At 42.8% G+C, this 27,328-nt stretch overlaps 1 protein-coding gene across 1 annotated transcript; it reads right to left on the bottom strand.

Moving 5' to 3' along the window:
- Nucleotides 1-30: 30 nt before the first annotated feature.
- Nucleotides 31-9,391, bottom strand: msh2 (mutS homolog 2 (E. coli)). The gene is made up of 16 exons (XM_067244738.1): nucleotides 9,177-9,391; nucleotides 8,728-8,876; nucleotides 8,243-8,527; nucleotides 7,963-8,109; nucleotides 7,742-7,891; nucleotides 7,516-7,649; nucleotides 7,222-7,421; nucleotides 6,935-7,044; nucleotides 6,701-6,824; nucleotides 6,128-6,278; nucleotides 4,502-4,599; nucleotides 3,010-3,252; nucleotides 2,722-2,926; nucleotides 2,131-2,378; nucleotides 1,872-2,038; nucleotides 31-511 (listed from the first exon to the last, which is right to left on the bottom strand). The coding sequence occupies exons 1-16, from the start codon at nucleotides 9,382-9,384 to the stop codon at nucleotides 350-352; spliced, it is 2,781 nt and encodes a 926-aa protein (XP_067100839.1). The 5' UTR covers nucleotides 9,385-9,391; the 3' UTR covers nucleotides 31-349.
- Between the last annotated feature and the right edge of the window lie 17,937 nt (nucleotides 9,392-27,328).

Genomic DNA, 27,328 nt, shown 5'->3' with positions numbered 1-27,328 from the left:
ACAGTGTCTGTCTGATTTATTTCCTCCAGTTTGTTCTCCCACAGCATCGATGAAGTCTGTTACTGCTGTAGACCCTACTGTGAATATAGTGAAGTCTGTTACTGCTGTAGACCCCTGAAGGTCTCCTGATTTTGTTTCCTGGTCATTTTCATCAGGGTTGGGCAAAAGAGACTAAATGCAAAAACGTTACTAGAAACACAATCCAATCCAAGACATTTATTTCAATTTTATTAAAGAGACTTAAAACGGTAAACCTAAAGAACAAAAAATGGAAATATGTATATAAACATCTCCAGGCCCTGCACACGCCAGCCAGCCCACCCTGCTGGGACAGGATGGAGGACAGCTCCTAGCTCCTGGAGCCCAGGAGCTCTGTGATGTAGCTGTTGTTATGGGCAACAAGCTCTGCTTTCATCTTCTTCAGCTGGGCCTTCACCTCCTCGTCCGTCATGGTGGCGGCCGGCAGGGACTTCACCTTGACCAGGAAGTCCTGGATCAGGCCCTCACCCTCCTGCAGAGACCACACATGAACACGTCCTGAAGTCAGTGTATGAAGCGGATGGTTAAGATGCCAAGTCAATATTGGCATGTGATTGTGGTGTTAAGTTATCATTTGTACACGTACACAGTGTCAACATGGGCGGTTAGGGTCATTCATGATGACAACCAATGTGAACTGAAAACAACCCGGATGTCCCCGTCTTGGCTGATGCCAATATAAACATGAATGCAATACTATAGGCAGACACTGGCGTCAGTAATCTACCTTTGCACCCTTGTGTAAATATACAGTTAGGTCCATAAGTATTTGGACATTGACACAATTTTCATCATTTTGGCTCTGTATACCACCACAATGGAAATGAAACAATCAAGATGTGCTTTAAGTGCAGACTTTCAGCTTTAATTTCAGGGTATTTAGATCCAAATCAGGTGAACGGTGTAGGAATTACAACACATTTTATATGTGGGCCCCCCCCTTTTTAAGGGACCAAAAATAATTGGACAAACTAACATAATCATAAATCTAATTGTCACTTTTAATACTTGGTTGCAAATCCTTTGCAGTCAATGACAGCCTGAAGTCTGGAACCCATAGACATCACCAGACGCTGGGTTTCGTCCCTGGTGATGCTCTGCCAGGCCTCTACTGCAACTGTCTTCAGTTCCTGCTTGTTCTTGGGGGCATTTTCCCTTCAGTTTTGTCTTTAGCAAGTGAAATGCATGCTCAATTGGATTTAGGTCAGGTGATTGACCATACATTCTTAAAAAGCCACTTTGACTTTTTAAGAATGTACCAAACAGTTGATTTGGCCACACCTAATGTTTTTGCTATCTCTCTGATAGGTTTGTTTTGATTTTTCAGCCTAACGATGGCTTGCTTCACTGATGGTGACAGCTCTTTGGACTTCATATTGAGGGTTGACAGCAACAGATTCCAAACACAAATACCATACTTGAAATTAACTCTAGACCTTTTATCTGCTCCTTGTCAATGAAATAACGAACTCCCTTTATGAGAGAATAACATACACCTGGCCATGGAACAGCTGAGCAGCTAATTGTCCAATTACTTTTGGTCCCTTAAAAAGGGGGGGGCCACATATAAAATGTGTTGTAATTCCTACACCGTTCACCTGATTTGGATGTAAATACCCTGAAATTAAAGCCTGCACTTAAAGCACATCTTGATTGTTTCATTTCAAATCCATTGTGGTGGTATACAGAGCCAAAATGATGAAAATTGTGTCAATGTCCAAATACTTATGGACCTAACTGTATTTCTAGTTTCCAAGAGGGACCAACATACATGACAAGGACATAGTTAATGCCTCACTGGTCAGTGATGAAGCCTGTGTCCCTGCCTCTACCTGTTTATCTATGCGGCGTCTCTTGTCATCAGGCTCCTCCCCCTCGCCGCCTGCTGGCTCCTGGAACTCCTCCAGCTCTGCAGCCTTCTCCTTCGCCATGGCAACCACAGCAGCAGGAAAGTTGGCCATCTCCGCCACGTGAATCCCAAAACTTTGATCGCACACACCTGAACAAAAAAGGTTTGGTGAGAGAACAATGAAAGCGATACAAGAACTTATGGATACGTGTTTTTCTATTCCGAAGTGTGTGCGCGCTCACCTGGTCTGACCCGGTACAGCATGGTGAGTGTGTGTTGGGAAGTGAGAGCAGTCACATGCAGGTTGTGTACGGTGGGATGGTGTGTAGCGAGCGCCGTCAGCTCGTGGAAGTGAGTGGCAAACAGGCAGAAGCAGCCGATCTTGGATGCTATGTGTTCACTGATGGCCCAGGCCAGACCGAAGCCATCGTACGTAGATGTGCCTCGACCCAGCTCATCAATTATGATCAGCGAGTTCTCCGTGGCCGAACTAGACAGAGAGATCAGTGAAAATAAATCAGGTGTCCAAATTTGAAGAGGATATCCAATGATTAGCTTATTTGAAGGTTTGCGGAAGGATTCCTATTTGCCTAACTGCTCCATGGGACCTTGTTTGTGGCAAGTACAGGGGGATTAGAATAATGACAAATAAGTCTCAACTGTCTCCCTCAAAACATTTCACAAGTAAAGCAGCTAATGCTACCTGGAGCTAGCATGGATTCTCAAGTGTAGGCTAAAGTATGCATCCTTCCTTTACAGTGCAAAACCATTTGTGGGTTGTCATCCCATGTTGGATCTTGTGATTGCGTGTGTGTGTGTGCGCCTGCTCTCACCGGAGGATGGCGGCGGTTTCCAGCATCTCAGCCATGAAGGTTGACACTCCCTTCACCTGGCTGTCCCCTGCCCCCACGCGGGCCAGCACGCCGTCAATCACACTCAGCTCTGCCTTGTCACATGGCACGAAGCAGCCGATCTGGGCCATCAGGGCAATGACGCCCACTTGGCGGATGAACGTAGACTTGCCACCCATATTTGGCCCTGGAGGAGGGAGGGGGGGAGGTTAGAACACACAAACAGAAAACCATCACAATCTGTGTAAGTGTGTGTGTGTTTGTGTGTACCTGTGATGATGTAGAAGCTCTTCTCCCCCTTGACGAAGGTGATGTCGTTGGGTATGAAGGCTGTGTCCACGTCGCTCTCCATACATGGGTGTCTGGCCTGCTGCAGCACCAGCCTGCTCGCCCCCTCCAGGAGTTGGGGCCGCACGTAGGGCACCGGGGCGGACACAGACGCTGCGGCGAAGCTCACCACGCCGTCCAGCAGGGCTATGACATCACTCAGACCCTGCAGGGGGTCCACGTAACCTGGGGAAGGAGAGGGGGTTAGTCACCTAGGGCCAGTTGTTCAAAACGTTTAATCTGGATCAGAATTATCTGGATTTTGAAATCCCATGTTTTTTTGCTATCCAGGATCAGGTAATCAATCTTACATTTGTACTGGTTTTTCAAAGCAACATTGGAGTGTTGTAAATGGGACTACGTATAACAATGTAAGCCAATGTCAGTGTTTCCCCTAACATTATATTTTCGGGGGGTGCCCCGCCCCCCCGCCCCCCCCCGGAAGGGCAAGTTATTTTATTTATTTTTTATAATTTTTGTATTATTATTATTTTTTTTAATATAGCAACAGATCACAAAATCTATATCTACAGCTTGCTCTTTTATTAAACAAACTAAATGGCCTTATGTTATTTATACGACGGCATGTCCTATTTCTTCCCCTCCCCCCCCCCCCCCCCCCCCCCCCCCAAAGCTGTAAACCTAGGGGAAACACAATGTAGTAGGCTAGCCAAGTAAAGAACAGGTTCAATAGCCAGCATGGCGTCACTTTTAAGTGTTTTGATTCGAAGACACAGAAAAAGGCCAAATAAAACAATCCAAACAGAGCCATCATCTGACCCACAAACAATTGAAAACAAACAAATATACATTCTTCACAAATACAATGTGAATATTTTGAACATGTGTTTCAAAATCAGAAAAGGGCTAAATGTCCAATAGTTAACAAAATTACAGAACTTTCAAAGTTAGTCTTCGGTTGTGGAGACACTAGCTTTTTGAAACTCTCCTTTTAGGAGGCGGATCTCAAGTCTGGCTTTGGTTTGCTGAAGTTGGGAAAGAGTGATTTGTTCTTCTGCCAGAACAATCGGTACTTCTGCTCTTTCATATAAATATATATATGCATTACATGATGCAAACAGTTTTATTTTGACCAATTTCAAGTTTTATTAAATGTTGTTCCTGAAATCCACCCTGAGTCTACCCGTCTGCTGGGATCAGAATGATCTTGATTTTTTAGATCAAAGGTATCCCAGTCCTACTAAAAAGTTTTAAACAACACATATTGAAGGTTTGATCCAGATCAAAACCAAGACTGGATTACGTGATCTAATCCAATTTCAGAATCCTTTTATTTTTATTTTGAACAACCCATTTTTAAGATTTTATCCAATCCAATACCCGAAATCCAATCAAATTACTTCTGAACAACTGGCCCCTAGTGTTTAACTGGGTCACTGAGGTCATCAAAAGTGTGTGTGTGTGTGCATGTCACCTGAGGCGATGCTGATGATCTCCTTGACAATGGCATTCTGAGCCTCCTCGTACTCCTGTCTGTTCTTGGTGTACTCCTCGTTCAAGCTGCTCAGCTTACTGCGCATGCACACAAACACAAGAAGCTTGTTTGTTTTAGTATGAAAGATGCCCTCCTAGCAGTCATCCTCCTGGACCAGGACAGCACCACTAACTCAGTCATCCTCCTGGACCAGGACAGCACCACTAACTCAGTCATCCTCCTGGACCAGGACAGCACCACTAACTCAGTCATCCTGCTGGACCAGGACAGCACCACTAACTCAGTCATCCTCCTGGACCAGGACAGCACCACTAACTCAGTCATCCTCCTGGACCAGGACAGCACCACTAACTCAAGTCATCCTGCTGGACCAGGACAGCACCACTAACTCAGTCATCCTCCTGGACCAGGACAGCACCACTAACTCAGTCATCCTGCTGGACCAGGACAGCACCACTAACTCAGTCATCCTGCTGGACCAGGACAGCACCACAAACTCAGTCATCCTCCTGGACCAGGACAGCACCACTAACTCAATCATCCTGCTGGACCAGGACAGCACCACTAACTCAGTCATCCTGCTTGACCAGGACAGCACCACTAACTCAGTCATCCTCCTGGACCAGGACAGCACCACTAACTCAGTCATCCTGCTGGACCAGGACAGCACCACTAACTCAGTCATCCTGCTGGACCAGGAGAGCACCACTAACTCAGTCATCCTGCTGGACCAGGACAGCACCACTAACTCAGTCATCCTGCTGGACCAGGACAGCACCACTAACTCAGTCATCCTGCTGGACCAGGACAGCACCACTAACTCAGTCATCCTGCTGGACCAGGAGAGCACCACTAACTCAGTCATTCTCCTGGACCAGGACAGCACCACTAACTCAGTCATCCTGCTGGACCAGGACAGCACCACTAACTCAGTCATTCTCCTGGACCAGGACAGCACCACTAACTCAGTCGTCCTGCTGGACCAGGAGAGCACCACTAACTCAGTCATCCTCCTGGACCAGGAGAGCACCACTAACTCAGTCATCCTCCTGGACCAGGACAGCACCACTAACTCAGTCATCCTGCTGGACCAGGAGAGCACCACTAACTCAGTCATCCTCCTGGACCAGGAGAGCACCACTAACTCAGTCATCCTCCTGGACCAGGACAGCACCACTAACTCAGTCATCCTGCTGGACCAGGACAGCACCACTAACTCAGTCATCCTGCTGGACCAGGACAGCACCACTAACTCAGTCATTCTCCTGGACCAGGACAGCACCACTAACTCAGCCTGTCCCCGGAAGGGTAAACGTAGTCCATAGAAGTTGTACTAAACAGTGAGTGGTTTCAAAATATCTATGCCCACAGTGGTGACGTTAGCATTCTGGGTTCTCCATGACAGTTGTGTTTCCTGTCTGTTCTAGCCTCCTCTCTGTAGACGACCCCTCCCTCATCAGAATCAAGCCACACCTCTGTCTGCTGTGTTTTTGCCAGATAAGAGTCAAAAACAATGTCATATTCCATTCCTCATCCAAGTCTCATTCACTACCTATACCACTAAAGTACAATCAGGGACACGCACACACACACACAAACACTGACCTGTTGGTGAATCGAACTCCGTTCTTCTGGACGTCCAGAGTGGTGAACTTCTTGTTGTTCCTCAGACTCTTCTCCTCTTTGCAGGTGACCCTCAGGTAGAACCCCAGCGCAGAGCTACTCTCCAACTTCACAGTCTTCCCTGAATCTAAACCTAACACACACAGACGGCACAGGGAACATCAAGCTCATTATATTCACTGAACCATGTCAAAAACAAAGATGTCTGTGTACAAACTTCAACATATAGTAAATCATAACTACTCATAAATGTATCATAACTTATTCAAATTCTAATTTGTCGCTGTGCGTGTGTGTCGCTGTGCGCGTGTCGCTGTGTGCGTGTCGCTGTGCGCGTGTGTCGCTGTGCGCGTGTCGCTGTGCGCCGCTGTGCGCGTCTGTCGCTGTCTGTCGCTGTGCGCGTCTGTCGCTGTGCGCGTGTGTCGCTGTCTGTCGCTGTGCGCGTCTGTCGCTGTCTGTCGCTGTGCGCGTCTGTCGCTGTCTGTCGCTGTGCGCGTCTGTCGCTGTGCCCGTCTGTCGCTGTGCGTCTGTCGCTGTGCGTCTGGCGCTGTGTACCCAGGTCTCTGGCTGCGCTGGACAGGACAGCCTGCATGCTCTTCTCCAAGGTGTCCATGGTCTCCCTCAGTTCACTCAGCACCGGGTCAAACGACGCTTTCACCAGAAACTCATGGTTGTCCACCTGCACTCATGTTTATCCACAAGGCCATGGCATTACATTTAGACAACACACACTTTTTCCACTTTGTAGTCTACAAAGTCTGCGTTTGGTGGTCGTGCTCCCTTACACACCTGGTTCATGTCCAGCGTGGTCTCAATCATCTCCTGGTACTTGGTGAAGTCTGCCTCCAGGTCTCGGAGCGGGGACAGGAAGACGGCCTCCAGCAGCACCTGGTGACTTCCTGTCAGTAAACACACTCACTGTAGTCTGGGTGGCATGTTCACGTCCAGTTGAGGCAGTCAGTTATACAGTTTGGGCCTGGTCATAATGATGTTTGTACCACACCGTAAAACAACTTGCACCTCAAGTCCATTTTTGACACTAGAGTCCTGAACCAGTCAAACACTGTGTGTCTCACCAGAGTAGCGCTCCAGGGCCAATAGCAGGGCAGAGATCTGGTTGACAGCTTGGTAACCGCGGTAACAGTCCTGCAGCGTAGCAGAGTGGCGGTGGAACTTCTTGGACAGTCGGTGGAGGTCAGGGAAACGCCGGAGCAGGTCAGTCTGGCAGGTCTGCCTGAGCTCCGCATCACACACGAAACTCTCCACCAGGTCCAGTCTATACACACACAGGGATAAACAGCTTTGAAGTCATCCCAGAACTTGGCAGCCTCCACTGTACGTGTGACAGCACACCTTCCCCAGTCCCTCACCTCTCCTCTATCCTCTTCTTGTCCATGAGTGGCTGCTTGATCCATTGGTTGACCAATCGCTGGCCCTGGGGGGTGCGACACTTATTCAGCAACCCAGCCAATGAGTGAGCGCCACTGGTGTCGTCGGGCGAACCCTGGGGAGCAGAAATCAGAAGGGAGCCGTTACGGGAAACGAGCGGCTGCCGAGGCAACAGGAGACCCAGAGAGCGGGGGGAGGTGAGCTGACCTGGAAGAGGCTGAGGGCATGGATGGCAGCGTTGTCCAGCCTCATGTACTGGCCCAGCTCCAGCGGGGTCAGACTGAACGAGTTGAAGTTGGACTCATCAGACAGCAGCTCCAGGTAGCGAACAACAGCTGCCAAGCACGACATGGCCACCTGGACATACGGCTACATGAGTCCTCCTCCACAGAAGGGGCCTGTGGGACAGCGTGTGTGTGTGTGTGTACCTGCTTGTCCAGCTCCGGGAGTGTGTTGCTTGCGACGGTCTCTCCTCTCTTGGCACGGAGCAGCCTGTTGAGATCCTGCACCACATCCTTACTGTTGAACTCGGCTCTCTTCCTGTCCGACAGCAGCACCCCTCCACGCTGCACCACCTGTTCACACACCACCCCCTCCTTGCTGTCACTAACACACACGTGTCTAGTATGATGCACGTCATGAAGTCACATAATATGTACTGTATGTGTACTGTAACAGAGAAAGAGACCGACAGAGAGACAGACAGACCTCGCGTAGCTTGGCCGTGTCACTGCTGTTGTCTCCTTGGGGTAGCAGACACTCCTTGGGGCTGATCTGGACCAGGAGAGACTCCAGGTTGGAGAACGTCTCGTTGTCGGGAAACTCACACACTCCCATGGTCCTCAGTGCTGCGTCCACGTAGCCCACGCCCACCACACGCTGTCCATCCCCCCCAACAGCCAACCGTACCCCCACCACTCCAGCACATCCTTCTCCCCCGGCCCCTCCTCCAAACAAAATCTCTTCAAACTGGGTCAAGTTCCCTGGGGATGCCTGGCAAAGAGAGAGAACTGAATACACTGAAAGAAGGAATGACAGAGGGCTCAAACGTAGCCCACTAAACAGAACAGTGCTGGTCTAGTGTTTAGTTTGTAACATATTTTAAGTTGCTCTTGGCACTGCGATCTAAACAGAGCTGAGCAGTGTGGAATGGGTTGGAAGATAAATAGCGGTGGTAGACGCAAGCTAGCTACCTTGAACTCTATCTGCCAGTCGTGGTCTCTGTTGGTCTTGCCATTGTTTTTGTAAACCTCCACTCTGTACTGACGAACAAGCAGCAAGTCTCTCACGAAGGCCTCGAAATTGAGCTTGCTCAGGACAACACTCTCCAACTTGCGGCTTCCTGCAACAGGCCCCCAAACACAAGAACACACTGTCAAATGTCGTTCACTAGGGCTGTCGTACCATTCTAAAATTCACTAGCTGTTTATTCATTAACTTGCTGTGCAAGCTGCAATAATAGACTTAGGCAGGGTAATGCGCAATACCAAACTGCACATAGCTATATGCACATACACGTTTAGATTGGTCTAAAATTAGCTCCAATACACTGCAGATTAATTATGTCAACATTTGTCAGCTCTCTATCTAGTTAACTCGTCAAAAAGCTGTCTTTATATACCGCTGCCAGCGAGTGACCTACCAGAACCCAGATTTTTGATGACTCCATTCGTCTTAAAAACCTCTTTAGCAGCAAATGTAGCGTCTTTCCCGTGCACTGTGTAGTAGTCATTCCGGTCGAATATCCGAAACGTAGTGTCTGGTTTGTCCGGCATAGAGAAAAAGAATTTAAGAAAGCCATGTTCGGACACACTGTCCATAGACAGGTTCTGCTTCGGTTGCACCGCCATGCTACAATCTCCCGCCACCGGCAAGGCTAACAAAGGAAATGACGTTATTGACTCCCTGCTGTTTAGGATGTAAGTCACAGGCTGTCACAGGCAACGAGAGTGAATATTTAGAATAACTACTTTGTTATCGGTACCATCTCATTCAAGACTGTTGGAATGTATTATATCTTCACCTCATGAAGCTGGTTGAGAGAATGTCAAGAGTGTGAAAACCTGCCATTAAGGCAAAAGGTGGCAATATAAGTATACTTATCACACATTTTACTAGATTAAAATTGTACTGGTTACTACACGATTTCATATATGCCATGTGATAGCCTACTTTTGATGTCTTCACCATTATTCTACAATGTTGAACATCGTAACAAAAAGAAGTCCAAATATAGACCAACAGGTGGCGCTATGATGGTACTGTAGTCTTTTAGTTTCGAAATTAAATTAATGAAATAAATGATCGGTCTTCATAGAAAAAGAGATATTGATGGTGCACATGTGATACGTGTCTGATCAGTGTAATAAGTGTTTGGTTATGCTGCGGTCAATTAGGACCAAAACCTCACGCCACTTCCCAACCACTGCTGGCCTCTTCAACTGCACTTTAACGTCATCTTCATTGTGTCATGTCAAATAAAAGATGTCTATGTACAAACCTGTACCTATAGTAAATCATATCTACCTATTCATTTATCAATGTATTTATTATTTTAAGAGAATGGATTAAAGATAAATTCTTCTGGTGTGAACTAGTGTCTCTGTGTGTTTGGGTGTGTGTCTTTTTTGTGAATAAATTCTACGCCTGTGAGCCTAAATCTATGGTACGTGACGATCATTTATAGCGTAGCATACATTCTTGATGTGGTTGAGGACAAAGTGCTACATTGCCATATCCTTATCTAGCATCTACATACTGGAAGATTCCCTTCATTCAGGCACTGGGCCATGAGGAAAATGTTCCAGTCACACTGGATTTGGGTGAATCGGAATAAATCTTCAGAGATGGATATCACTTTTGAAGAATTCCTTCAAGTTAGTATACGAGTCTTTTAGAAACTAATCAAAATTAATAGGTTTTCAAAAATAAATAGGTTGATTACGAGGTACTAGGTAGAAGTTTCAACATACCCATCTAATTGATTTATATGGTACAAGGAATATGATGTTAAAGTGCAGACTGGGTGTTTTCATCCAACATCCAGAAGAGTTCCATAATCTTTTGTTCCTAATAATGCTGCCATTTCAGGGCACTGGTAGAATGGGCTTTGCAACAGTGTTTCATTTGGTAGAACATTGTGAATGACTGGTTGTTCTCGGCTTCACATTTGCCTTTGAAGATGGTTGTTGGGGTTTGACATGTGAAATACAGCAGTGCTGGCGTAAGTTAAATGCTGGCCACATTAGGGTCATAAATGACAGTCTGTTGATAAAGAAAAGCTGTAATAAAGAACAACAGGACCAGGAATAACAGCAAGTGTGTTTGAGTTAGGGTTAGGCTCTGTGTGGTGCAGTTTATGGCCTGGATATGGTGGGTGTAGTACTGACATTACTTAGATTTGTGTGACTGGAACTGGAACTGGCTCACTTGTCTTAATGATGTGATTGTGTCTGCTCAGATACAACCACATACCTCCAAACTGGAATTGCAGTTCAGACAGGGACCCCAAATGTACTCCTAGACCAACCAAGGAGCCATGGGCAAATGTTTTGAAGTTTTTTGTGGTCCAAGTCAATCAGCGAATCTAAGAGAATCAGTTTGAACATGTGCTTCTCATGATGAATGATGTACAGTGCAGGTCTGGACGAGCTCCTCCGCTGGAGAACCCGATCATCTGGTGATCTTAGGAGTTGTAGATCGTCACTTTCATCATTACTGTCAAAATAAGGATGTGCAACCAGTTGTCATTTTTGCCTCTGTGTTATAATGTCAAAAAAGGTCCATTAGATCTGTATAGAATACCTTCAGATTCAGCTTGACAGTCATAAGGCTCAGTGGCTTTGTATCCTGTGAAACACACTATTGGACAGAACTCAAATAACCTAAAACATGTATCACTGAATAACAGGACTTTCACTGTATTAATGGGTACAGCATGTAGGCCGAGGCCTCGCTGTGGTGGCCTGGGTTTGATTTCAGCCCAGCCCTGTAACACATCTCTCTCTCCCACATTTCCTGTCCTCTTTAAGCACACTATCTTTGTCACAAATAAGATAATAAAGGCAGTAATCCCACCAAAAACATATCTTAAAAAAAGAGCAGGGCTTTTGGTGCTAGCTGAAAAGCTGACACTGTGTGTCCAGTCAAGCGGTTTGTAACGTCAGAGCCTTCTGCAGCTGGTAATTGGCTGCCACGCTCGGCATCCCCGGAATATTGTTTAGTATTAGTATTTAAGTCTCTGTTTGTGGGTTGTCCGGTGCGAAGTCTTGATCTTGTTTTCCAGTTCAGCCCGAGTCTTGTTAAGAATACGTCTACTATTACTGACTTTAGCTAGTTGTCTTACTCCGTTTTGGATCTCCTGTATTGCCCTGTCTACCGTATATCGATCTTTGCCTGTCCGACCATTCTAATAAATCTGTGCTCTGCGCTTGGATCCAACCCCGTCTGGTACATCCTTACACTGTTCCTCAGAAGCTGCAGATATCATTTCCATTCATAATACAGTAATAATCAATCCTACCAATGACCTTTATAAAAAAGTTATTGTGGTTTAATAAACCATTAATAAGTATGATGAAGCAGTGGAAGGTCATTCTGTCTTTTGTTTATGAATGAATGGGATGATGTGTCAAGTGTCTTTTGGTAAACAGGGTGACAAATGTCATGTCAGCCCAGATGATGTCAACAAAAATGGAAGGGAATAGTGTGTTGTACACACATGGTGTGCAATGTCTGAGGCCTGCGTGTTATACACAGTTTCATAAAGTAGCCTATAACCGCTGTGCAGTTGGTTACATGTGGTATTCTGTCTGTGTGTTGTGTGTGTGTGCCTCTAGGGTGGAGTTGGAGTTAATGTAATAAGTCTGGCAAGGAGGTTGTTAATGACGCACCACTATAACATGATTTTAGGGAGGTTATGGTGATGATGGCAAACTCTGTAAACCTGTTGTGAAGTAATCAAAACAGTGGACAGGCTATGGAGAATCTGCGGGCGTGCTTGTACTGTACTGACTGGGATATGTTCACAACTGCTACCAATAGTCTGGATGAGCTAACGGAGGCTGTGACGTCGTACATCAGCTTCTGTGAGGACTGCTGTATACCAACACGCACCAGGGTGAGCTACAACAACAACAAACCCTGGTTCACAGCAAAACTCAGACTGCTGAGGTTGGACAAGGAGGAAGCGTTCAGGAATGGGGACAGACCCAGATTCAAGGATTTGAAGAATAAGTGTAGCAAGGTGGTGAGCGAGGCTAAATGAATGTACTCTGACAGACTAAAAAAACAGTTATCAGCTAACGACTCTGCTTCTGTCTGGAGAGGGCTCAGGCAGATCACCAACTACAAGCCCAGAGCCCCCCACTCCACTAACGACTCTCACCTGGCCAACAACCTGAACCAGTTCTACTGTCGAGTTGAAAAACAATTGGACTGTCCTGAGCCACACCGCACTTGTCCTCTCCAAGTTGGACTATTGCAACTCGCTGCTCGCTGGTCTCCCAGCATGTGCAACCCGCCTTCTTCAGAGGATTCAGAACACAGCGGCCCGCCTGGTCTACAATATACCCAGACGCTCCCATGTTACCCCGCTCCTCATCTCTCTCCACTGGCTACCTATCATGGCCCGTATCAGATTCAAGACCCTGGTACTGACCTTCCGAGCAGTGAACGGGACTGCACCCGTCTACATCAAGTCTCTCCTGCAGCCTTACACCCCCACCCGTCACCTACGGTCTTCTTCAGACAACCGCCTGGTGGTCCCACCGCTCAAGACCGCCCGGTCCCAACACAAGCTCTTCTCCTGTCTGGCCCCCCAGTGGTGGAATCAACTCCCCACCTCCATCAGAGACACTGACTGTCTCTCTACCTTCAAGAAAAGGCTCAAGACGCACCTGTTCCGGGAGTACAACGGTACTTAGGAATGGTTCGCTTGACCCGATGTTAGTTTCCTCAAGGATCACAATGACTCTTGCTTAGAGACTTGTTGCTCTTGTGGTTAGTGGTAACTGTTAAAATAAATAAATAATTGTACTCGCTGTGATATATTGTTTTTATTATTGTTGCTTGTTTTTTTCCCACAGGTACACTTGCACTTATAGCGGTTCATGTTGTTCAATTGTAACTTGTTTAACCAAATGCTCTTATGGTTCTTCCCTTTGGCACTTACTTTGGTTGTTCACAATGTGTGCTTCAAGTTTTGGCTACTCGCAATGTTTTTGTGGCTATCTTGTTGTTATGATCAGTGACCTATGCACTTTGTAAAGCTCTCTCTTGGAAGTCGCTTTGGATAAAAGCGTTCTGCTAAATGAATAAATGTAAATGTAAGTAGCTATGCAGGAAGTAATAGGTAGTACTACATTAACACCGAATTTAATACTATTAACTAATATGGAACCAAGATTAACTAAGCAGTAAGTAATAGCTAATTTATGACAAAGGTAGTTCCTTGGTAGGTATTTGGTTATTACTAAATAAATATATCCTCTTGAGAACTACTTGTGAACTATGACCAATTAAGAAAGAATAACCAATTAATTACTAATCACAAAAGTAACATGTCTAAAAAGTGAACAATTTGGTTGTTTTACTCTTAACATGGTCATAACTTTTCAGAAGCTTGTGCCTCAAATGGGTTCTTTGTGGAAACCAGTTTATGAATATTATATCCCCCCAAATACATTAGCTACGGGTTTAGATTGTGACTACTCTTACCAAAGGATGGACGTATGTTCTCTGTTTATTTCAAACTTAAACATGGTATAATACAAATAATGATAACTTGTTTAACATTTCTAATAATTAAGAAGTGATGCTGACACTCTCATGATTGGATTAGTTTACTATTATGAGCTCTTGAGTGTCAGTTCAATATGTTTCAGACTCCAAAGACCTACCTTTATGTTATAGTAGTCATGCGTTACCTTGTCATCCTGCAGGAACGACTTGTTGTGTGGACCATTATTTTAAAGTGACAAACATGTGAACTCCTCACTAATAGGGAGTCAGGTGGCCGAGCGGTGAGGGAGTCGGGCTAGTAATCCGAAGGTTGCCAGTTCGATTCCCAGCCGTGCAAAAATGAAGTTGTGTCCTTGGGCAAGGCACTTCACCCTACTTGCCTCAGGGGAATGTCCCTGTACTTACTGTAAGTCGCTCTGGATAAGAGCGTCTGCTAAATGACTAAATGTAAATGTAATTACTCAAGCGTTACCCTGTCATCCTGCAGTAACTGTAATCTGGACCATTATTTCAAAGTGAAAAACATGTTAACACCTCACTAACATGTCACCTCGAAAGATCTACAACATAAAACAACTGCAGTGATTGGGTAAAAAAAAAAAAATATTTTATGCACTGGAAGTTTTCCATGAAATCGTAAAAGAAAATCCGACATAATGCAAAAATGCATATGGGCATGCAAGAATAAAGCATTTTGTAAAATATGTCTGAATGAAACATTCTTTGTTTGGCACAATGATGAAACCTAGCATTTAAACAAAAACATTCTGTATTTTGGAATGAAACATACACATTCAACAAACTGTGATGAGAAACTGAGTCAAACATAATGGCTAAACAAGTAATAAGTAAGTACATGGCTAACCCTAACCCAAATTAACGTATAGGCCTACTCACTCTATAATGAGTCTAACATTGGCCACTACTGAGAAATACAACAGCAACGCAATTCCAAAGGGATGAAAATGATGAAGGAAGAAAGAACAAATGGGACTGCAGGACTGTAAAATAACTTGCTAGATAACCCAATTCAGAGAACAGGAACATGGCCCAAAACGCTAGCTACAGTTGTTGCTAGCTGTAAAGCCAGACTAGCTGTCGGCTAGCTTGTAAAAAGTCCCATTCATACAAACTGTATAATATTGCAGTCGAAATTTGCACTAATTCTACAATTCGAAATTCGCACTAATTCTACAATTCGAAATTCGCACTAATTCTACAATTCGAAATTCTAGTGAAATTCACCTAGTCGTTATCTAAGGGATTATGTTAGCCAAATACTGGATATTTACCATCCATAAAAATGTGAAATTTTTGGTTGTGAAATGTGAAAAAAAAACTAATGATGATTGATGATTTTGCGCTACAAACTCACTCATTGACGTTGCACCAGAGTATAGGTTTAGGGAAAACATGACATGGATTTCAGGACAAATAGGTTTCGGTAAACTAAAACGACTGGATTTGGAAAATGGACCGGCCAGGATTTGATATTTTTTGAGCCTGGCTCTTCCCTCCTACGTACTTCCGCTCAATTTTATTTTTGCTTCTGTACATAGGTCTGGCCATGAGGTAGGTAAGTCAGATTTTTCAGGTTGATTTTCTACAGGCGAATCAGCGTACAGAGGGAGTGGCTGAGAACGATGACGTTGATGTCATGCGCTAGTTTGTGTTGTAGTTCCATAATGGCGGCAGGGAAAGATGCGTGCGAGCAAATCCATTCGGTCCGTTGTGGCAATGTTGCCGAATATCCAACAGCTAAAGCCGGAGCAAGAACAAGTTTTGTTAGTGGCCATGATGTTGTGGCCCTCCTCCCCACGGGGTTCGGGAACAGTTTGATTTTCCAGCTACGGCAGCTAGCTCTGTTACAGTAGTGGTGAAGGAATTGGCTAAGGCGAACGCTAGCGATTGGTTATGGCTCTGGGCAGATCCAATAGTTTTAAACTTCAACAGAGTACCCGCCCACAAGGAAGTCAACGCTTGTCAATGGAGCGAGGCCAGACTCTCTGTACAAATGCAATGTACGAGAGTCTGGTTAGGACCAGGCTAAGACGTAATAGCAGTCACATCGAAATTGCCCGCATAATCATACAGTATGATCAAATATTGGGGAGGACGTGTCCCATAATTATACAGTATGATCAAATATTGGGGGGACGGACGTGTTATAACTTTAATATTCATAAACTGGTTTCCACAAAGAACTCATTTGAGGCACAAGCTTCTGAAATGTTGACCATAAGAGTAAAAAAAACACAATTGTTCACTTTTTAGACATTACTTTTGTGATTAGTAATTCATTGGTTATTCTTTCTTAATTGGTCATAGTTCACAAGTAGTTCTCAATGAGGATATATTTATTTAGTAATCATGAAATACCTACCAAGGAACTACCTTTGTTGTAAATTAGCTATTACTTACTGCTTAGTTAATCTTGGTTCCCTATTAGTTAATAGTATTAAATTCGGTGTTAATGTAGAACTACCTATTACTTCCTGCATAGCTACTCGTTAGCAACGGACCATTATTCTAAAGTGTTACCTCATCTTTTATTCAGGCTAATAAGTTGAGAACCTGTTTTCCTGCCTCTTGAACAGTCTGTTAACTTCTCCCTCCTGAATAGAGAGTCGTCTCTGTGGTGGTGGGGCACCCTTATTCTAAAGTGTTACCAAAGAGGATGATGAACAGATTGAAGATGGCGTCTATCTATTTTAGGCACTGATGCTGAACTCCATATAGCCTACCATGTATACAGATGTGAAAGGAATTTAAAGGACACATAAAATGACTAATGGCTTCCCTGAAGTGGGATAGAAAAACAAACACAGAATAAAATCCTTGTCATCAGAATCAGAATAACCTTTATTCGCCAAGTGTGTTTCCACAAACTGGAAAGGGAATTCACTGTGGCAGAAAGATGCATAAGACAAATATATAAGAATCTTAAATAAACTCCTAAAAAAAAGTTTGGAAACGTTATTTCGGTCGATTATTCCTGCCCTTCAGTAATACCAATTGTAATTGTATTTTATATCGTTGGAAAGCCTGATTAGTCACCTTTACAACGAGGTACAACTTGTAAGGATCGTGCAACACAGCTAACCGTGTGGGTATCGGCCCCAAAAAATGTGCCAAAATCCCCTGCAATATTCTTCTGTTGGTATTCACTCTCGTTTTGAGCTTCAAGTGGGATCAGCTTGGGCCTGCTGTACGTGCCAGAGTGACCAACGCAAACATTGGCTGACTTGCGACAAATCTTGGTTGAGGAATGGGATGTCATCCCACAGCAGTGTGTGACCAGGCTGGTGACCAGCATGAGGAGGAGGTGCCAAGCTGTTGTGGCTGCGTATGGATCTTCCACACGCTACTGTGGTCCCTGACAGTGTAAAATGAATAAAGTGTAAAAATGGCCAATATGTGTTGTTTTTTCCTTATTACTGTGAGAGTGTGCAAATCATCCAATCCACCAAGCAACTCAAAACGATAGTGAATACCAACAGAAGAATACTGCAGGGGCCGCTACCCACACGGTTAGCTGTGTTGCTAGTTCCACGATCGCACGATCCTTACAAGTTGCAGAGCGGAGCGTTGCAAGTTTGATTTTCTCAACTTTATGTAAATGAGGAGCGTGAAAACGCTAGCGTTAGCCAATCGGATTGGTTTCTTGTTTCTTGTAATGTAGCAACCGTTGGTCATGATAAACATTTCTAGGTTTTACAAGATGGAGGAGAAACTTTTCGTATGTGTCTGCACACCCAGTTCTGTTCAGAACAAAGTTACTAATGTGACGAGCCTGAATTTAAAGATTACATTAAACTAACTAGAGAGGGTACAATTTCTGGGGAAATTGTAGGGTGTGCTTGCTTGCGTCGGTTGCACAGGGGTCCGTTTTTGAATGACATTTTTACAACTGATATTTCTGTATATTTTATATAAAAATGAATACTTATTATTTATAAAGATTACATAGATTTAAAAGCATTTTTTTTTGCTGGTCATTTACAACTGAAAATACGAGTGAAGTGTAGAATGAAATAGATGTCTTCTCATTTCCCCTGCAAGAGGCAGCCTCAACGTTGAATCAAAACGAATAAATTTGGCAGACCGGTGTAAAAATTGACCTAATCTCTATGACTTAAACGTAATCTTAAGTTTTTCCCTTCTCATGATATTTTCAGGCATTTAGCCTACTCATTGCATTCATTCATTAATAAAGAACCCCCTTTGGAGATTATTCTACGACGTTACCCGGCAGTAGAAGATGGAATCGCGATTCAAACAGTACCATCTGCTAACTGAAAATATGCCCCCCAAAACGTAAATAAGCTTGACATTTATTTAGTGGAAAATCACTCATTCATAAAAAGCTCACTGGTAGCGATCATTGTCAGTAACAACGCAAAATGCGATATAGCCCTGTGTGGAGAAGCTGCCCCGGTAAATTGTACTACTACGGTAAAGTACTAGACTACTGCTGTGTTCGTCTTGGTTGAATTTGATTTAACGTTCTGTTGTACGGTTTAAGCTGAAATTAATTATTTTCATGAACAGATTGACAACGTTTAGGCTGTGGCAATGAAGTTCAGGTTAGTAGTTAGATAGACTTTTGATTTAAGTAAGGGGAGTGCCGAACATGTTCTGTCGCCGTTTGACTTCCTAAACAGCTTTGTACTGTAGATGTTTTTGTAGTGTGTCTCGCGTAAGCTACAGCGTTGCAGTGAGCTACACTGGTTTGAAACCACAGGTAATGGTAATTTCACCAACAAATAGTTTACTAATGTCAGAATAAATCCTACAACGAAAATGTGAGGAATGTTTATTTTAACGATTGAAAACAGATAACGCTATATCATAGACCACTTTAGTATATGTTGCCCGGGCAACACAGCATGTCATGATGCTAATACTTCAGTGAAATAGTAGACTACTGTTTCCGAAAGTAGATGTACTTCCTTAATAATATCAGCTTATACTGTACATTACACATCACAATTGTGTGTCATATCACAAAGTAAAATGAGTAAATAGTTATCACCCTGGCCTCTTTTCTTGTGGCGTTTCTGCAGCTGCCTTGCAGTAAAGCTATAGTTAGCCTAGCTATCCCCCAAGTTAACAGATGCGAAACGAATGTTCTGCCGAAGGTAGTCACGCGTGTTTTCGTGACGTTAGTGACGCAGTGACGTTAGTAACGTCAGTGACTGTGGCTAGCAAATTAGCCACCGTTAGCTTCACTTTTCGCCACAAAAACTTAACTTAAGCCTAAACCATGCAACGGAACGTAAATTCCAATAGAAGCAACTCAATCGCTACCAAGACGAAACTTTTGACACCTACGCTGTCAATGTAGGCCAAATATTGACTGAGTTTTAGGGGGGCAAAAAGAAATTAAAAAAATAATAATAACTAGAGATGTCCTTTATATGTCTGTGCGGTCAGAAATATGTCTCTACCGGCAGTTTCGAAATCGTCTTCCTTCTTGCTTTCTCTGACGGATTTTACCCACCTCTCCATTGAAGTTAGTGAGAGAATTTGAAAGGCTGCTCTCGCTTCAAGGCTCATAGCTGAAAATCTGTCAATGTGAGCTCTTTAGTAGTTACATTGGCTGAAAGAGGAAAATGTTTCCTACATTTTAAGGTATAACTTGTTTCTGTAAGTTAAACTATATGAACGTTAGAGGAATTTGTTTGACAATTTAGTTGAATATCAGAAAAAGAGCAGCCAGCAGAGTGTGCCACTCTGCTTGCTGCTCATTCATAAAAATCAAGAAGGAGCAAACATTTTAATGTATTTCAAACTGTCATAATTCAAAATTGGCTGAATATTTGAAAAACTGAATCATGTGGGAATAGCTGAATGTCTTGTGAACATTTTAAAGGTTGAATGGTGTCTCTAGCTGAAAGTATGCTGAAGTAGTTACGTTTGAAAGAGGAGGAAGCTTTTTAATCATTTGAAAGTATTTACCATTACTTTTAATGGGAGAATAATTTGCACAAAAACCTTAATGTCTTAAAAAGTATAAAAGTGAGAAATACCAAAAGTCATAGCCAACATCTTCTGAAGGAGCTGAACGTTTTGATACAAAAAAATTTAGGAATCGGTGAAAGTATGCAGAACTAGTTAAAGGCCAAAAAACGGCAGAAGAACTAAGAAGTTGATATAATAATAATAATAACTAGAAACGGCTGTTCCTGCGAAACAGCATTGAGAATGCTTAAAACCTGAATGGGGATAGCTGACCATGCTAAAAAAGTGGAAAAGTTTGAACATTTAGTAGAAAGTTATAAGCTGAAGCACCTGAAAGGTATTTTTGAAAGGGGCTGGAGCTGGACGAAGGTATAAAACTACAGAAAAGAGAAGAAAAATTTAAAAAGAGAAATAATTCTGAAGATTTTGAAAATGTAGCAGAAAATTATTTGCTGGAGTTTCAAAAGGCCTGAAATGTATGTTACAAAGGACCTGCAGCAAGATGAAGGCAGAATAGTACAGAAAGGAGAAGAAAATGCAAAAGTATGGCAGTTGGAAGGTACTGCTGTGAAAGGTATTTTTGAAAGGACCTGGAGCAAGATGAAGGCAGAACACAGAAGAAAAGAGAAGAAAAGAATAAGAAAAATGCAAAACAATAAGGGCAAAAATTCAGAAAGATGAGCTGCAGGAAAATGTGAACATTTAGCAGAAAACCAGTTGCTGAAGTCTGGGTTGAACGAATTTGAAGGTAAAAGGACAACACTGGAATGACTTGAACTTGCTGGAAAAACGTAGCAACCGTTGGTCATTGGCAACAGACTGGCAACATTTCTAACCTAGAATCTAGGTTTCAGGTTCAAGGTGGAGGAGAAACTAATCATGTGTGCCTGCACACCCAGCCCTGTTCAGAAACTTAATTTAAGATGACATAAAAATAAAAACTTTTAAATTCAATCACGTCACATTACGTGACTTTGTTGGTTGTGCAACTGCAAAAGCTACTTGAACTCAGATTAAAATGCTGCTGCAAAAAAAGCTGAACTACAGTATTGTGGGTATTAAATAAGATCATGCTACATCTAACCAGCGGATCATTTCTTGAAAGTGTGTCAAAGTGGTATTTGTACAGACTGTATTAACACCGTAGGCGTGAACAATGCATGCATCGTCATCTCGTCCATCTGACTTTAGCCGAAGCGAAGCTAGAGAGAGGATGCATTGGGATATTTCCTATAGTAAGCTAGATACTGCTTCAAATTGAAAACGGAGAATATATTTGAGTAAAGACAAGTTACTTAACATCTGTGTTCAATATCGTAAATTAAAAGTAAAAACTTTCCAGTTACTAAGCGTTTGTTCGTAGGATTAACGCCAGCTGCAGCAAACACTTACCCCAGCCTCGGGTAGGCTGTTCGTGACGGTCAGCTGTGTCAGTCTTGAGCCTCGATTTTTGCAAATTTCTGTGAAACTTGCTAAAATAAAAACGATCTAGCTAGATTATGTACACTTTAAGCTCAATGTACATACCTTGTTTGGCCAATTTGGTCGATTGTGGAAAAGAGGTCGAACCGTTTTTAGTTATGGAGAGCCATCGCGCTAGCTCGACTATAGGAGAGAATAACAGAAATGTAGCTAGAATCCACACCTCAAACAAGTTAACCTAGACGCAAAACTGTACGTCCAATACAAAAAATAAGGATATTTTCCGAGACCCAAGACTCTGCCGAAACCAGAGATATCCTTTATATGTCTGTGCGGTCAGAAATACAACTCTACCGACAGTTTCAAAAACGTGTACCCAATTCTGCTTTCATGGTGCGTGTCTGTTTGGTTGCCACGGTGATGGCGCAGCTGTGATAGCTAACGAGCTGGGCAGAGAAAAAAACTAACATTTACCTAGCATCCACACCTCAAACAAGTTGACCTAGACGCAAAACTACACGTCCAATCAATAAAATGAGGATATTTTCCGAGACCCAAGACTCTGCCGAAACTAGAGATGTCCTTTATATGTCTGTGCGGTCAGAAATATGTCTCTACCGGCAGTTTCGAAATCGTCTTCCTTCTTGCTTTCTCTGACGGATTTTACCCACCTCTCCATTGAAGTTAGTGAGAGAATTTGAAAGGCTGCTCTCGCTTCGAGGCTCATAGCTGACAATCTGTCAATGTGAGCTCTTTAGTAGTTACATTGGCTGAAAGAGGACAATTTTTCCTACATTTTAAGGTATAAATTGTTTCTGTACGTTAAACTATATGAACGTTAGAGGAATTTGTTTGACAATTTAGTTGAATATCAGAAAAAGAGCAGCTTGCTGCTCATTCATAAAAAATCAAGGAGCAAACATTTTAATGTATTTCAAACTGTCATAATTCAAAATTGGCTGAATATTTGAAAAAGCTGAATCACTTGGGAATAGCTGAATGTCTTGTGAACATTTTAAAGGTTGAATGGTGTCTCTAGCTGAAAGTATGCTGAAGTAGTTACGTTTGAAAGAGGAGGAAGCTTTTTAATGATTTGAAAGGATTTACCATTACTTTTAATGGGAGAATAATTTGCACAAAAACCTTAATGTCTTAAAAGGTATAAAAGTGAGAAATACCAAAAGTCATAGCCAACATCTCCTGAAGGAGCTGAACGTTTTGATACAAAAATTGTAGGAATCGGTGAAAGTATGCAGAACTAGTTAAAGGCCAAAAAACAGCGGAAGAACTAAGAAGTTGATATAACTAGAAACGGCTGTTCCTGCGAAACAGCAGTGAGAATGCTTAAAACCTGAATGGGGATAGCTGACCATGCTAAAAAAGCGGAAAATTTTGAAAATTTTGTAGAAAGTTATAAGCTGAAGCTTCAAAGCAACCGAAAGGTATTTTTGAAAGGGGCTGGAGCAGCATTCCAACAATGACTTGAAAGGATTTACCATTACTTTTAAAGGGAGAAAATTTGCACAAAAACCTTAATATTTAAAAAAGTATAAAAGTGATAAATGAGAATATACCCGCAAGCTGAAAGCTGAAATTAATTTCAAAAATGTGTGAGTCACACAAAAGAGGCAGTGTGGAATCTGAACTGCATCATCTAACAACGCTAACAGCTAAAATAGCCTACAATGCGGGAGAAGCTGAAAGCTGAACTGTTAAACAGAAGAAGTAGGCTAGCTAGTCGTAACAAGAATATTATCGTTTTAACAGCTGAAATTATAGTTGGGATAGTAATAGCAGTAGCAGATGTAGCCTACCATTGAGTGTGTTTACTCGGCTTTCTTAGTAGGATTCAATGTGTTGATGGAATGAAACATACAGCAGTAGAGCCGATAAAGGAAGACACGGCGACACTTTGTTGCAGAAGGATGATGGTGCAAGTTTTGGCCGTGGAGCATACAACGATTAATAAAAAAGAATCATGTAGACGCGTTTATTGAGTAATCGCATAACTAATTACACATGTAAACGGAGTAAGCGTATTATTGGTATAAACCGACAATTGCTAGTAATTGTGTTTCTCATGGTCAAGTAAACGTACCAATCACCTGTGTGAGAGACTGAGTGGTGCGTGTCTGTCGTTACGGTGATGGTGCAGCTATGATTGCTAACGCTCTGAGGGCAGAGAATAAGAGAAATGTAGCTAGAATCCACACCTCAAACAAGATAACCTAGACGCAAAACTGTACGTCCAATCCAAAATATAAGGATATTTTCCAAGACCCAAGACTCTGCCGAAACCAGAGATATTCTTTATATGTCTGTGCAGTCAGAAATACGACTCTACCTGCAGTTTCAAAAACGTGTTCCTTTTGCTTTCCTGGTGCTTGTTTGTTTGGTTGCCACGGTGATGGCGCAGCTGTGATAGCTAACGAGCTAGGCAGAGAGAAAAACGAACATTTACCTAGCATCCACACCTCAAACAAGTTGACCTAGACGCAAAACTATACGTCCAATCCAAAATATAAGGATATTTTCCGAGACCCAAGACTCTGCCGAAACCAGAGATGTCCTTTATATGTCTGTGCGGTCAGAAATACGACTCTATCGGCAGTTTCAAAATCTTGTTCCTTCTTGCTTTCTCTGACTGATTTTACTCACCTCTCCATTGAAGTTAGTGAGAGAATTTGAAAGGCTGCTCTCGCTTCAAGGCTCATAGCTGAAAATCTGTAAATGTGAACTCTTTAGTAGTTACATTGGCTGAAAGAGGACAATTTTTCCTACATTTTAAGGTATAACTTGTTTCTGTAAGTTAAACTATATGAACGTTAGAGGAATTTGTTTGACAAATTAGTTGAATATCAGAAAAAGAGCAGCCAGCAGTGTGCCACTCTGCTTGCTGCTCATTCATAAAAAACAAGAAGGAGCAAACATTTTAATGTATTTCAAACTGTCATAATTCAAAATCGGCTGAATATTTGAAAAAGCTGAATCATTGGGGAATAGCTGAATGTCTTGTGAACATTTTAAAGGTTGAATGGTGTCTCTAGCTGAAAGTATGCTGAAGTAGTTACGTTTGAAAGAGGAGGAAGCTTTTTAATGATTTGAAAGTATTTACCATTACTTTTAATGGGAGAATAATTTGCACAAAAACCTTAATGTCTTAAAAAGTATAAAAGTGAGAAATACCAAAAGTCATAGCCAACATCTCCTGAAGGAGCTGAACGTTTTGATACAAGAATTGTAGGAATCGGTGAAAGTATGCAGAACTAGTTAAAGGCCAAAAAACGACGGAAGAACTAAGAAGTTGATATAATAATAATAATAACTAGAAACGGCTGTTCCTGCGAAACAGCAGTGAGAATGCTGAAAACCTGAATGGGGATAGCTGACCATGCTAAAAAAGCGGAAAATTGTGAAACTTTAGTAGAAAGTTATAAGCTGAAGCTTCAAAGCAACCGAAAGGTATTTTTGAAAGGGGCTGGAGCAGCATTCCAACTATGATTTGAAAGGATTTACCATTACTTTTAAAGGGAGAATAATTTGACAGTGTGGAGAAGCTGCCCCGGTAAATTGTACTACTACGGTACAGTACTAGACTACTGCTGTGTTCGTCTTGGTAGCGATTGCGTTGGTTGAATTGGATTTAACGTTCCGTTGTACGGTTTAAGCTGAAATGAATTATTTTCATGAACAGATTGACAACGTTTAGGCTGTGGCAATGAAGTTCAGGTTAGTAGTTAGATAGACTTTTGATTTAAGTAAGGGGAGTGCCGAACATGTTCTGTCGCTGTTTGACTTCCTAAACAGCTGTGTAGTGTAGATGTTTTTGTAGTGTGTCTCGCGTAAGCTACAGCGTTGCAGTGAGCTACACTGGTTTGAAACCACAGGTAATGGTAATTTCACCAACAAATCGTTTACTAATGTCAGAATAAATCCTACAACGAAAATGTATATGTGAGGAATGTTTATTTTAACGATTGAAAACAGATAACGCTACATTATAGACCACTGTAGTATGTGTTGCCCGGGCAACACAGGCTAATGTCATGATGCTAATACTTCAGTGAAATAGTAGACTACTGCTTCCGAAAGTAGATGTACTTCCTTAACCCTTGTGTTATCTTCGGGTCATTCTGACCCATCAGTCATTGTGACCCACCGTCGTATTGCGACAGATTTACCGCATACAAAGACAAAGTGAAGCATTTTCTTTTAACAGCTAGGCTGTCTCAGACCCCCCACATTGCAAAGGTTAAAAGAAAATTATTTTAATTTGTTTTTGTATTGGGTAAAATTGGGTAAACACAACGATGATTCGTTATGAACCTTTGGGTCATGTGACCCGAAGGCAGCACAAGGGTTAATAATATCAGCTTATATTGTACATTACACATCACAATTGTGTGTCATATCACAAAGTAAAATGAGTAAATTGTTATCACCCTGGCCTCTTTTCTTGTGGCGTTTCTGCAGCTGCCTTGCAGTAAAGCTATAGTTAGCCTAGCTATCCCCCAAGTTAACAGATGCGAAACGAATGTTCTGCCAAAGGTAGTCACGCGTGTTTTCGTGACGTTAGTGACGTAGTGACGTTAGTAACGTCAGTGACTGTGGCTAGCAAATTAGCCACCGTTAGCTTCACTTTTCGCCACAAAAACTTAACTTCAGCCTAAACCATGCAACGGAACGTAAATTCCAATAGAAGCAACTCAATCGCTACCAAGACGAAACTTTTGACACCTACGTTGTCTATGTAGGCCAAATATTGACTGAGTTTTAGGGGGGCAAAAAGAATAATATATATGTGAGAGAACAAAGGTTGTGCTCTCGCCGAAGGCTTGAGCACACCCAATAATAAAGAGAAACAGGAAAACAATAGTGAGAATGCTTAACAGCATTCTCACAATAATAAAGAGAAACAGGAAAACAATAATGAGAATGCTTAACAGCATTCTCACAATAATATATATGTGAGAGAACAAAGGTTGTGTCCTTGCCGAAGGCAAAGCACACCCAATAATGCATGGTTGCCGATGTCGTCAGTGTTCCTAGTGTGTTTTTATAGCCTACTTTTAAATTCAGTCTCGTCACATTACGTGACCTTTCTGTGCCACTGCTAGCTCGCGAGCCCAGCCTACAAACGACTGGTTGAGTGGCCGGTGGCGTAACATGTATTCTACTGTAATCTTGCACTTACATAAATGTTGTGTAAAAGTGGTATTTTGATCGATATTGTGAGTACATGAACCCAAATCTGCACGCTTGGCCATGACTACAACAGTGACCTTAGAGAACTACAACTCTGTATTAACTTGTCTAACACGCCCCCGAGCGTGGTGTACTGTGGGAAGGCAAGCGATGCAGAGCGTTAAAAAACGCTGCAGTGTGAACGCAGCGTAAGAATGTAGGCCTAGTTATGAAGCCATCAAGTCCTAATCTTTAGCCTTCAGTTTAGCCCTCGTTGGGATTGTCACCTTCTGTATTTGAATTCTAAGAAAGTTATGGCCACGTTCTGCTGCATACCCTTCAACCCTGAACAGCGCCTGACACACACATGATGAACGAGGCGATGTATCTGTCACCGTGGCGACTGTAGTGTGACGACTAGGTTGACCGAACAGGGTCACGTTACAGCATGACCATACTGGCAGAATGTATGTCTTGTTCTGT

Source organism: Osmerus mordax, chromosome 10, assembly GCF_038355195.1.
Source record: "Osmerus mordax isolate fOsmMor3 chromosome 10, fOsmMor3.pri, whole genome shotgun sequence".
Classification (NCBI taxonomy): domain Eukaryota; kingdom Metazoa; phylum Chordata; class Actinopteri; order Osmeriformes; family Osmeridae; genus Osmerus; species Osmerus mordax.
The sequence above is the reverse complement of the archived record's forward strand: the minus strand, read 5'-3'. Positions and strand labels throughout refer to the sequence as shown.

What these genes read in the sequence shown, in the direction of transcription:
- msh2 (XM_067244738.1), bottom strand. Translation starts at nt 9,384, where the DNA reads ATGGCGGTGCAACCGAAGCAGAACCTGTCTATGGACAGTGTGTCCGAA. An exon ending in ACTGGCAGATAGAGTTCAAG is followed by an intron (nt 8,528 to 8,727) that starts GTAGCTAGCTTG and finishes TCTCTTTGCCAG; the next exon opens with GCATCCCCAGGGAACTTGAC. An exon ending in GAAACCGCCGCCATCCTCCG is followed by an intron (nt 2,379 to 2,721) that starts GTGAGAGCAGGC and finishes CTCTCTGTCTAG; the next exon opens with TTCGGCCACGGAGAACTCGC.